Source organism: Lissotriton vulgaris, chromosome 10, assembly GCF_964263255.1.
Source record: "Lissotriton vulgaris chromosome 10, aLisVul1.2, whole genome shotgun sequence".
Classification (NCBI taxonomy): Eukaryota; Metazoa; Chordata; class Amphibia; order Caudata; family Salamandridae; genus Lissotriton; species Lissotriton vulgaris.
The window spans coordinates 352,155,500-352,169,224 of NC_141698.1; the positions used below are offsets into that span (position 1 = coordinate 352,155,500).

General features: G+C 41.7%; 1 protein-coding gene across 2 annotated transcripts in view; it reads left to right on the forward strand.

Annotated features, from left to right (window-relative positions):
• LOC147685237 (cathelicidin-related peptide Pt_CRAMP2-like) overlaps nucleotides 1–13,725 on the forward strand; it is an 86,121-nt gene that overhangs the window by 55,683 nt on the left and 16,713 nt on the right. For both annotated transcript variants that reach the window (XM_086939604.1, XM_086939605.1), the window contains exons 2-3: nucleotides 2,801–2,914; nucleotides 5,397–5,480. In XM_086939604.1, coding sequence (XP_086795730.1) covers nucleotides 2,801–2,914; nucleotides 5,397–5,480 — 198 coding nt within the window. The remainder of the gene's footprint in view (nucleotides 1–2,800; nucleotides 2,915–5,396; nucleotides 5,481–13,725) is intronic.

The window sequence follows — 13,725 nt, forward strand, 5'->3', positions numbered from 1 at the left end:
CTGCTCTGCCCTCCCACCTCCCTCACCCGGCTCTCACTCCCTACTGCCCTCCCACCTCACCCGGCTCTCACTTCCTGCTGCCCTCCCACCTCCCACACCCGGGCTCTCACTCCCTGCTCTGCCTTCCTACCTCACAGGGCTCTCACTCCCTGCTCTGCCCTCCCACCTCCCTCACAGGGATCTCACTCCATGCTCTGCCCTCCCACCTCACCGGGCTCTCACTCCCTGCTCTGCCCTCCCACCTCATCGGGCTCTCACTCCCTGCTCTGCCCTCCCACCTCACCGGGCTCTCACTCCCTGCTCTGACCTCCCACCTCACCGGGCTCTCACTTCCTGCTCTGCCCTCCCACCTCACAGGGCTCTCACTCCCTGCTCTGCCCTCCCACCTCCCTCACCTGGGCTCTCACTCCCTGCTCTACCCTCCCACCTCACCCAGCTTTCAGTTCCTGCTGTCCTCCCCCCTCCCCCCTCTCCCCTGTGTGTCAGCCTGGCTGACAAAGCCTCCCGGGCACCCCAGTACTTCACAGGTCTTTAAACCACCCTTTGTTTGTTAATGAGGCTTTGTTCACCTCTCAGCGCCCCTGCAGCTCCACTCTTGACTGTGGCTGGAATCGCCCGCCCTCCACAGAGCAGTCTCTCTGATAACACACTGCTGCTCCCCGAGGTGTTTGCTGAATTTAAAAAAAAACACACAGGTGCGTTGTGTTTCAAGCTCGCGGGCCGCCACTGAAGGCTTGCTGGGCCGCTACTGGCCCGCAGGCCGTACTCTGAGTACCCCTGTATTAATGTATACTTTTTTTATTTTAAAAAGAATAATGTTACATTTTCCCCAAAAATTAATACATATATTTTGATTTGATTTGATTAGTATTAATATTGAATGTAGTTAATGTTTATTTTTTGCATTTAGATTTATTTGAAAATCGATATTTTAGACAACCATATTAGTGAAAAACAATACATATTTTCTGATATTTTCAAAATTTTAATTATTAGTATCGGGAGATTATATTTTTTAAATTGATATTTTTTACTATATTTTGGTAAGTACATATTTTTTACTCACTATTTTGTCCGTAAACCCTGCTACAGCACCTGGACTTCGCTTGCTGCAAGTCTTACCATGCAAAGTGGAGCCAACCAAATCCTGGACCCTTGGAAGAGGGTATAAAGTGCTGCTTTACCCAGCACCCATACAACCTCTTCTGAAACTGCGCATTTTCACCTTTGCGTGAGCTGCAATTAGCGTATCCTTGAGCATCAGCTTTGGACTCAGCACATCGCCTACTCCTGGAGCAGCAGCTGTGCATCACATTCGGAACCAGCGCCTCGCACTCAGAACCAATGCATCACCTCAGATGCGTGAAGATTATCATTACACCTCATCCTGCATGGCTCAACACCAACGCATCACTTCAAATGTTCCCTGCATCTTTGTCGAGAACAGCGCATCACAAATCTAGGTACTTTGGTTCAGCGGGCCCAAGTGGGTTCCGGTATCTGGCCAATACTCCATTGCAATTGGTCCAAACTTTTGACTTTGCCCCGGTACAGCACGACCAGATAACTCATTTAAGTGCTTTTTTCTTCTAACCGCTATTTTATATTAAGGGCCTAATTATGATGTCAGTCAGAAGGGCAGTTGCACCCGCTGTATTTGGATATGACTGCCCTATGGGCGCTCAGAAATATCCATTTTACATTCACAGCTTGTGTGGTGGGTGGAAAAAACCTGCAACACAAGCTACAATTGTAAAATGGATGCTTACTAACATCCCTGCACCATGTGGCAGGCACCATTCGGTTCCTACCACAGGGTGCTGGGATGTTTAGGTGGGCACCATTGGTGCCCCACAGTCTCCATAGCAGCGGGAAAGGGTTTCTGCTAGGGGCTTCCAAAGTCACTTTCCAACAGCCTTCTCATGTCAGAAAGGCATACATGGAAAGGCTGTGGGAAACAGACTTCATAATCCCAAAGGTGGTACCGGAGCAGACACAGCCGCCCTTTGGGGATTATGTGTCTGACCGATTGCCAGACAGGATCTCCGATTCTGTCAGAGGCATCAGTCCTTCTCCCAGGCTGCAGCAATCTGACCAACCGCATCATAATACAGAGGTCCGACTACTGAGTCTGATGTCAGGTGGATCTCAACTGATAGCCTGTCGGTGGGGATCAGCCCGACATCGTAATTGAGCCCTTATTCTTTAAAAATTCATATACTGACTTCTACTTGTTGAAGTTTTGTCACTTTCGTCTTGTTTTATTTATACAATTAAGCTCTATGTTTATAACCTGGGGTGGAGTCTTTTTGTGGGTTGTCATTGTATTATGGTTTGAAGTGTTGCACAAATACTTTACATAGTGCCTCTTACTTTAAGCCTGACTGCTGTGTGCGAAGCTACCAGTGGGTGAGCGCAGTCTAATTTAGGATGTGTTGTGACATACCCTGACTAGGATTGTGGTTATTGCATGGACAGGATGTAGAACTCTGCCAACTAGAAACCCAATTTATAACAACCCTTGGCTATCAAATCTTGTTAAATTAAGTAAAATTAAGTATCACAGATTTCAACACTTTCTAACCCCTCCCTCCATGGTCAAATCATGGTCACGTGATGGCTGGATAGTTTAGAAGAAGAGGTTCTAAGCTCAAAAAATGTTTTTGTCTAGCTTCAAGCCGTAGGGCTCTGTAAATCCCAATTCATCATTTTCCTTGATGTGCATATTTTAAATACAAGAAATCTAAGCAACACTCAGTATGTGGAATTATGAGTTTATCACCCTTTTTTGTATTTAAAGATTCCTCAGGACCAGTCTACAAGACCTCATCAGATGCCCTTTACAATTATGGAGACCCGATGTCTAGTGTCTGAGAACAAAAGCACACAAAACTGTGACTTCAAAAAGGATGGGGTAAGTAGAACTGCACATTAACAAAGCCATGTGATTTATATTTGTGGTAAATGCATCTAACTACATCAACAAACCAGCATGGGCTGCAGGGTCCTGCGTATGTATGACAATTTTGTTTAGTAGCCTAGAAGCAGGGGCTCTCTCCTAGCAGTAAACATTGAGCGGTGCTAAAATCACTAGCCCAATACACCTGTAAATAACAATGCACAATCCCCTTGGCTTATTGTTAAAGCCTCAGCCGCCCAGCACACAAAAAGTTTGTATGGATCAGGAAGGGTTCTGCACTGTGTATCAGCGCACACGAAGATTACTGGTAGTGTTTCTTGATAAAATAGATACTTTTTTGAAAAGCAAATGAAAATTATTGATGTCTTAATATTAATTGTTTCTTTTTAAATTTAGTATTTTATAACTTGTACAATCCCAAGAAATTGGTTGCATCAAGTGTACATGTCATGTTTAGACTCAACACCATGGCTATCTTGCAAAGGAACAAGTGTAAGAAAACATATTCTTTCAAGGTGGCCTCCTGCTGCGTTTACACACAATATGCCAGTCCTCTTTGAATTTTGCAAGTATTCAAAAAGAACAATTTACAGATAGCCATCCACTGCTATTGCCTTTGCAAATGTTTTTTTCAGAACTTGCAAGTGGTAAGAGCCAGGTGGCAGAAAAACTGCCAATGCCGGGAGGGTGGTGGCTGAAGTGGGGGCCTCAGAGCAAGAGGGTGTGAAAGTGGGTGCATCAGAGTGATAGGAAGACGAAGCAGCGTTGCAAGGAGTGCTCTAACATGAAGTGAGCAATAAGTACACAAGAGGAAAGCAACAGATCAGGGAATGTAAAGAACGGTTGTGAGGCATTTCTAAGCTGCTAGAGACACTGTGAGATGGAAAGGGAGAGAAAATAATCCCCATGCAACCAAATTGTATAGGAGGCAAATGGACACAGAACACTTGAAGTGAGAGATCCAGTTAACAGTAGGATGATATCAAATGTGACTGACAGTGAAGCAAGTGACAGAAATAGGAAGAACAAAATAAGTCAATGGTTGGAGTGGACCACCCAAAAGCCCTATCTAAGTATATATTAAACTAAATTGGATACAATAGATTTGTCAATGGCAAACTGCTAATACTGTTGAAAAGTGAGACCTAAAAAGTAAAGATGTTGGGCCTCATTTGGATGTCGATCGGAAAGCCTCTCTGTCCGCCCGATTTCAATGAGGTTGGTCAGAGTTTAGACTGGTCGGCCAAACCGACTGGCTTCCGACGAGTTCAAGGAGTCCTCAGTCAGTCGTAAACCATACATAATCCCTTATGGATGACAAATCGACCATTGGGATTATGATGTCAGTTTCCAACAGGCTTTCCATGTTGGGCTTTCCGACAAGGAGAGCCTGTCGGAAAGTGCCTTTGGGGGGCCCTGGCAGGGCCCCCTTCCCTCTGCGGGCTTTGGATGTGGGCCTGGGGGGGAGGGGGCACCTATTGTGCCCCCCTGTAAATCCCTGCATTGTGTGGAAGGCATTGTCAGGTGCCTGGCACAAGGTGCAGGGATTTACAGTAACTCCCATTTCTCTATGGGAGCTTGTGCTGCAGCCAGTTTCCAACCCCCACAGAAGCTCCCATAGTGTGCAGTTGCATTGTAATTGCGGTTTCGTACCGCTGACGCAAGGCATCAGTTCCAAAACCGCCGAGATGTTGGTCGGAGGCAACTCTGTCTGACATCATAATCAGGCCCTTTTTTATCAATCTGCAAACGTTTGTGTGTGTTAAATCTCGATATTTCTGAGTATTGGCTACTACAATAAATAGTTTTGGTGCCACAATTTTCCAAATTCATGTGAGTTGCATGCCTGCAACATTTGGCCTACATTTTATCCCCTTCTTTCGATCAGACTGTCCACCCACCAGGCTTTTCAAAAATGTTGTACAAGGCATTAGCCCAGCATGTGAGATTCACCCATGTAATGCCAAATTATTAGTGAAAAAAATAATAAAATGTAATCGACCACTGTAGGTAATTGGGTATAGGTGCCACTTCCTCCCTTTTTCCTAATTCTGCTATCAAATGATTCTCATCTCAGAAATCTCTTCAAAGCTATGGCTAAGACCCACCTTATTTGGTAGACTATCTGCCATGTTTATTTTCTTTCTTAAGTCTTCTCATTTCTACACAGTGTTCATGAGATGTGTGTAAGCATTGAGTGGTGGCTGAGACTGTAACACTAATTTAATTTAGCTCTATTGAAGCCATAGAGAAGAAAGTCATGACTTTATAACAATTACCAAGCATTTGTATTTTTGTGTATTAAAGTTTGATGTTTTTAACAGCCTGTTAATATTGTAGAAGCTTGACAATTTCAGCTCTATCTCAGTGTAACAGATGTCCTCCATTTGTGCCCACCTTTTCTGTGAGCCATCTGTCTACATTCTAGCTGAATCAACTAATATTGAATGCTACTCTGCTTCATTCTATATTCCAGGCAATGAAAGTTTGCACAGCAGGTCTGCTGGTGGAACCGGATAGAAATTTGATTAAGATCAATTGTGAAAACTTAACTCCGAAGGTAATTGTCTCATCGCATATCTTGGCTTGTCAAAGGGTACTGTGTTGAGTTGTACAGTGTGTGATTCTACATAAAAGCACATTCAATTAAGCCTTATCTGGAAAACATTAACCACTGACATGTTTCCTCAACTGTGTTTAAATGAATGGCATTGCAAGTATTTCCAATCCATCCTGCTGAACACCTGGCATGTTGAAACATGTCCTTCAATCTGTTTCTTCTGGGATCAAGTAGATCTCTTGTTCCTGCTTTATGGGAGAAACTCATAGGGCCATTTTCCTTATCTTTCTTCTCTCTGTTCTCTCTTCATAGATCTTCCTATATCCCGATATTCTCTCTAAACTATGTTTTTTATGTTTATCCCTGTCCCCCGCTCCTTCTTTATTATAATACGTCTACCATTGATTACACCTTGGTACATATGCCCTAATACCTCATCATCTACCAATCCCCTGGTTTCTCTACCCCATTCCTTTACATGTGTGCCTCAACCCCTCACTATACGAAATTACCTCTATTCCTACTTGAAACCTCATACATTTACTCATCTGTTCTTATCACTTCAATCTTGCCCCATCTGAAACTGTAATATATCCACCATATATCCACCCTTACCTGTATATTGTACCCAACCGCTAACTATCCCTTATTTGCTTTATACCAAATTATACCTTTATGCTACAATCCAATTCAATACTCTACTCACTTTACCTCCACCTATGCTCTCATAACGCTTTACCTACACCCCAGCTACTTCTAATACCCTACTACCTCTAGCAACTCCTATTTGTACAGTAGTATCTCTTCCCCTACCTATACAGTAAAACATCAAACACTATCTGTACCCTTACCTCTTCCAATACCCTTTTTCTGATAACTCTTTGTATACCCTAGTATTTGTGCCTCCATCAATATCTTCATACCTCCCCCCTTATCTGTACCCCTGTCTCTCTAACACTAGCTTTTTCTTGAATCTCTACCTCTCCCTGTACTCTAGAACCTCACCAATTATTTATACCATACTATCTCTTGCCCTTCCTATTTTATTATTCCAATATTACAGCAAGTTTTGCTCGTACATATTTTCTTGTGTCATTTTCATGTCTCTCCTGTCACCTTTTTCGTGATCTCTTCAAGTTGTCTTTCATTTTGGAAATGTATCAAAAAGGAGTTTAACCAGCTTGTAGTCAGGATAGTGCTCCTTATTCTGGATTATTTTCAGAAATTTCCACTTTTCGTTAATTATTCTACAATAGATGATTCTCATGTTCCACTAAAAGGGAGGTTTCTCATATGAAACAATTTTCACAAAGCCAGATACAACTTTTTGAATTAACTTGTGACTCGATTGCTGTGTATTTTCGTAGATGATTGCGATATTGTCAATTTTGCGAATGTATCCAACTAAACTTTTTGCATCATTATTAAAATAATGGTAAAGCTAGGTTATGTTATGGATTATTTAACAAGAGCTACTTTTTTAAAATATATACTATATTGCCTCCTGAAGTGGCCTCCTGGTGCTGATGAGATATAGCCCATCACTTATCTGCTAAATGCATCTGTCCAATATAATCATATTCAGTGCTAATTTGTTGGCCGTAGGCCCAATGATTATTCATAAGATTAATAATGAGAGAAAGAGAGTCCTAGTTCTAGGACGGCACGTCTGAAGTACAGGGAAGCTAAGGAAAGTGAAGCATTCCCACTTCATAAGTTTGTAATGAGCGCCTCTCTTTAATCTATTTGAATTCATTAGAGACTTGTGTGTCTCTTTCTTACTTTTTCTCCTCCTCCATCTCTACTAGTCACTATCAGGTAGATGCATCAAGCATTTTTGCGAGAGCAAACGGTGCGAATCCCAAAATTCGGCCATTTGCGCCCGCAAAAATGGCATTTGAGATGCATCAAGGGTTCATGCACTCGCAATTTAAGTATTCATAAATAATTGCGAGTTCTCAAATTGCAATTGCATTTAAGGAATCGCAATTTGCGATTCCTTAAATGCAATGCATGAACCATTCCAAGATTGCGAATTTGCAATCTGGGGCCGCTATTTGCCGCGAAGTCAAACTACGTGGTAAATAGCAAAAACTTAGAAATATGCACTTTAGTGCATTTTTCTAAGCTGTATGTTACACACACACATACCCTTGGGACATGTGTGTGCGCAACACCAGTGAACATTACCATTTCAGGGGTGCAACAGGGTGTCCTTTGGACACCCTGGCACCCTTGAAATTGCAGCACTTTTGTGATTCTCTAATTGCTAATTCATTCCTATGGGCCTTTAGGCCCATAGGAATGAATGGGAAAGCCATTCCTTATTTGCGATCAGCAATTAGCTAATCGCAAATAAGGAATCAGAAGAAATCGCAAATAAGATTGCGATTCCAACATGCATCCAGTTTGGGAGTCTTTAATAGCGATTCCTTAAGATTCGCTATTAAGGACTCGCAAAACATAACTTTGATGCATCTGGGGGCTAGTATTTACCCCTAAAGACTACAAAAACTGTACTTTACTGTATGTTTTACCTCATTTGGGTTTGTTTGAAAAGCAAGGCATTCGTTAGTTATTTAATTTCCTTTTTTTATTTTATTTTTTTATTGATTTTCAAACCCATTTTATGCAAGGTAGACATTACACATTCTACAAACATTGCACCAGAAAATAAACTCAGTTCGTACTGAAAAAAATAAATACAAGAAAACACATTTAGTATTGTAACATTTCCTAAATCCAATCTGTCATAGGTGCCCATATCTTAATCCCTAAAGTCCTCTTCCTAATTCCTTTGGTTTTATAGCTAGCACGTTCAAAATTATGCATTATTAAAAGTATTTCACGCCAACTGAAAAAAGACAGCGGATTGGGATTAATCCAATCTTTTGTAATACATGCTCGTACTACAGCCATACAAATAAAGATAAAGTAAATTGTAGCCTTAGATCTTATTTGCCCAGCAATTGCCGAACTTAAACCCGTCAGGACTAGTTCACCAGTTATAATAATCGATCGTCCCAAAATTAAGTGGAAAAACTGTTTAAGTGATAGAAAATAATCAGAAAGTTTGGGGCAAGAAAAAAGCATGTGCACAGCATCAGCAGCAAATTGTCCACAGCGATTACATTTGGTCCCTGTAGTTGTACTTCATTTAGACATCTTCCTAGGAGTATAGTATAAATCATGGATAGTCATGAAATGCTGTGAGCGCATCATTCAAGTAATCAAAACCCAGTTAGCCAACTTAAAAGATTTAGTAATGTTAATTTCAGCTATCCCCAGCTTAGTTACCCATTTCGCTTGAGAGCTTTCCAAATCGTCTGGAAATTTATTAACAAGATAAGAATAAAATTGCCCTATTGATGTTTTTTCCCCATGCTCTCAATAAGAGGAAATTTCAACAATTGGTGCTGTATCTGAGGGCCTAAGGACTGCAGAAAGCTGCGAATCTGTAGATATTAAAACAAATCCGTTTTTGGTAGCCCAAAGTTATTTTGCAGCACTTTAAAAGAAACTAAATGTCCCTCTTGGATCAGGTCCACTAAACAATAAATTCCTCTAATACCCCACCTATTGACAATTTTATCACGAAAAATAAAAGGTAATAAATCAGATGCTGTAAACGGTGTATACACATTTATTTTTGGTATTCCCATCTGATGCCTAACTAATTTCCATACCATATATGTGACTTTTAAAATTTTTAAATGTTGTCTTTTTGTAATAGCGAGGTTCAAAAACTCTGATCAAAAAACCCTTTATCTCTTCACCCATTCCAAGCTCATAAATAGAGAGGGCGTTATGCGGTAACATCCGTGCTCTATCCCCACCTACCAGTGGACTAATATATTGTAAAGTTGCTGCAACATAATAAAAAAAGAAAATAGGGAATTCCCCAGCCCCCCGCTCTTTAGGCAACACCATCTTTTTATGAGCTCTTCGTTGTCGCTTGTAGCCCCAAACAAATCTTGTTGTGATCCTCTCTAATCTTTTAAAGCAATGAGTCGGGAATTCAATCGGGATAGTGCGGAACATATATAAAAATTTAGGTAAGATCAACATTTTTAGGACATTGAATCTACCATACAAAGACAGATTAAGGTGATCTAGCCTCTCTAATATTACATTTATTTTTGTCAAAACAGGATTGATGTTTAGTCCTGGAATGTTAGAGACTCTTAATGAGATCTTAATTTCTAAATAAGTGACTTCTGGGACCGTGGCTATATTCAAAGGGGGGTCTCCTCCCACATAAAGAACCTGTGTTTTGGAAGTATTCAACTTATAACCAGAAAAGAGTCCAAACTGGGCGGCTAAATCATTATTAACAGGTATTTTAGTACCGATATCGGTTGTGACCACCACTATATCATCCGCATAGGCAAGGGTACAATAATCTATAAGGCCGAAACGGATAGGTTTGATATTTTCAGCAGAATTTAACTTATTCAGAAAAGGGTCAATATAACAAGCAAACAAAAGTGGTGAGCAGGGGCACCCTTGCTGTGTTCCACGAGAAATTGAAAACAAAGAAGAAGTTTGGCCAGCCAAACGTATACAAGCAGTGGGGGAATGATAGAGAGCCTTTAAAGTGGTTACAATACCTGGGCCAAAAACTTTTCTAGGTAAGGACTCCCACATATAGGGCCAAGAAACCCTGTTGAATGCTTTTTCAGCATCCAACAGGGTTACTCCCACTGTCGAGCTGGTAGCTTGTGCCCAATCCAGTAATGCAATTACCCGCCGGACATGGTCGGCCGTGTCATGGCCAGGAATAAAACCATGCTGAAATTTTGATAGAATAAGTGCAATTATACGAGAGAGGCGTGACACTAAGATCTTAGAGTATAGCTTACTATCGGCATTAATAAGCGATATAGGTCTGTATGAAGAAGGCATTGACGGAGCCTTGTCCTTTTTAAGAAAAATAGTAAATATTGAATTCCTCCAAGAAAAAGGTGCATTTCCTTTTTGAGCTTCTAAAAAAACTGCTGTTAGTTCTTTTTTTAAAGCTGATCGGAAGGTCCTAAAAAATTCCAGAGGAATAGCATCCGGGCCAACTGCTTTGCCCAATCCTAATGATGTCAAAGATAGCTCAATCTCTTCCCATATGATTGGTGTATCTAATTCCTCAATCTGGTCTGGCTTTAGGATAGAGTTTTCAGTATTAGTACTAAAAGCAGCTACTTTTTCCGCAGTCTCATAAGTAATATCCTCTGTATATAATTTACTATAAAATTCACAAAAAATCTCTAATATTTCAGCAGGTTTATCATGCAATTGCCCCGACTCATCCATAATACTATCTATCCTTGCCGCAACCTCCTTCTGCCAAAGTCTTTTGGCCAATATGCGTCCTGAATTTTCTCCTACCTCATACATCTCAAATCTGTATACTACAACCTGTAGAGCTAATTTTGTAGCAAAATTCTGATATAATATTGCTTTCTGTATAGCTAGGTATTTTAAAATTTAATCCGTTGCTCGCCCTTCTACCACATGCTATCATCAGTTTGATTTCAATATCTCTTAATTTTCCCATCTCAGTATCATGTGCCTTCCGCATTTACCGCTGTTTGGTAATTGTATAGCTTAATGTTTCTCCCCGAATTCCTGATTTAAATGCGTCCCATACCACTGGAACTGATGCAGATCCATGATTAATCTTAAAAAACTCAGATATCCATTTCCCCATCTGCTCGACATATAGAGGATCAAAAAATAGTTTACGTTCAAACGTCTAGGTTCTCGGGGAAAATCTGTGAATCATGTCTAGCTCTAAGATGATAGGGTTGTGGTCAGAAATTATTTTGGGAAGAATATCAAACCTAACAGCATTAGCATTATTAAAAAATCCAGCAGTTATAAAGAAATAATCTAGGCGAAAGTGTTTTTGATGGGGAGCAGAATAAAAAGTACTCCCTGGGGCACCCATTCCCTTTAAATAGCCTACATCTACTAGCCCAAAATCTTTAATGATCCCTTTGGTAGCCCTAACGACTTTATTTATCTTTCCCCAATAAAGATAATTACCAGTTATATCCTCCTTTCCATCCAAATGAAGATTAAAATCCCCACACAAAACTAGAGGAGAAGCCCACATTGCTAGCTCTACACTAAGCTGATTCAACATATCAGGTTCATCCAAATTAGGACCGTAGATAGTGCAGATAGTCAAAGATAAGCCATCCATAAACAGTTCACAGATAACCCAGCGACCAAAGGGATCTTCTTTCACCCGCTTACATACCCCTAACCCACATCTCTTCAACACTGCCACCCCTCCTGTAGTTGTATCCTGCTGTGTACAACCTACTAGTTCAAGACCTAGATCTTTCAGCCAGCTCCTGTTATTCCATGGTATACGAGTCTCTTGTATGCATAATACATCGATTTTCACAGATTTAAGCATTTGAGACATTATTCCCCTTTTCCTTCTATCATTTAACCCACAGATATTACATGAACATATCGTGAATGTACCCATTCTTAAAATTAGTTAAACCAGAGTTAGTTAGAAATTCAGTGCCCTCATGACATTAAAAGACAAAAAAAATGCTTAACAATTTTGAAATCTTTATCAAGAAAATCTTGGCTGTAGTTTAGAGGCAAGATGGCGGACACAGGGGTGTCCAAGTGAGGCAGGCGTTTTTGGTGCTCCTCACCGACTCTCCCCCTCACCACTCTAGTGAATTAAGTAAGGACTGGAAGGATTTGGATAATAGCTACGGTTATGCTGTGCGATTTCTCCCGGTCCTCACGGTTTCAGAGGTTTTAGCGGCTGTTTCATCGCTCGATCACCAGCACGCGGATTGCAAGGACTTGTTGCCGCCCTGAGGCGTTCTCGACAGCTATTCTCCAGGCATCGACATTTCCCGTCCAGGGTCTCAGCTACCTGGCGTACTGAGGTGCCGTGTACCATCAGGTCAATCAGGCCAATGGCGCCAAAGAACGCCATCAGTAATGCGGGGAAAGGACCTTGTACTCGCGCGACTTCTGCTGCAGCTACGGCAGGTGGAGCTGGTGGCAGAGCTTCCGAGAATGTGGTGCACCCAGAAAGTGTGGCTCCAACCTTTTCTGAGGGAGATGAAGTATGAAACAGCTCCGCTGATCAAAGAGCTCGGCCACACTCTGTGACCTGGGGTAGAGCCGATGCTGAGCATGGAGTTACGCGACCTAAAATCCCGGAAATGTTTTTAAAAAAACGCACCTCAAAGGTAAGACTGCTGCTCAAGATGTTGCTCTGCTGATCTACAAAAAAATACCTACAGTTAAATACTTTGCAAAAGAAGCCGCCAGAGGTGGTGGTGGAGGTAGAGGCAGAAAACAGGATTGATATTTCTAATGTAAACATGGACATTGATATGGTAGCAGCTACTGATGCCGGGATATTATGCCAAGGAATATCTGATGTAGACTCTGCTGGTAAATTCTATTCCATGTCAGATCTGTCAAATTTGTCGGGTGCAGAGAGTGGTGAAACTGACTGGCCAGACGATAGGAGCTTGACAAGCTCAGTTCCTTTTGAGGAGGACGAAGGCAGCCCTATGGAGGGAAATACAGTACGGAAGGCCAGCCCGGCAGTGTTACTCTCCGGGACCCAAACCTTGTCTAGAGTGGACTGTGAAAATGATGGATCTTCTATACTGGCCCCCCTCTGGCTGAACCCAACTCACTCAGAATAACTGGTACAACTGGCGAATCTAGGGGTGCTTTTCCTAATTCCTAAATGGGTGATCACACCGATACTGAGGGTGAGAGTGAAGTTACCTTAGTTACGATTCTCCAAGCAATTACGATGCATTGGGAAGAGACAAAAGCATAAGCTTTGCAGATTCAAGGAGCTGTGCGTAAATTGCAGAACACAGTACGCCGGGTCATCAAGGCGACCAATGAGCTGTCTACGCGGGTGGGTGAGACGGAAGCTAGAATATCTTCAGTTGAAGATGAAATGGTGCAACAGAAAGCTGAAGTTGCCTCCTCAGGTGCTCTTAGGGATGACGTTATTTGGAAACTAATTGACTTGGAGAACAGAGCAAGGAGGAATAACCTCCGAGTTTTAGGTTTCACCGAAGGGGCAGAAGGGAATAACATTCAACAAAATATTCAGGAATTGTTCTGAGAAGCTTTTCCTGAGTTAACACAATGGAAGTGGGAGGTTGAATTACAAAGAGTCCACTGCGCCCCCTTCCTCAAGCGTAGTGGTAAAAGACCATCGGATGATAAACCTAGTGCTATC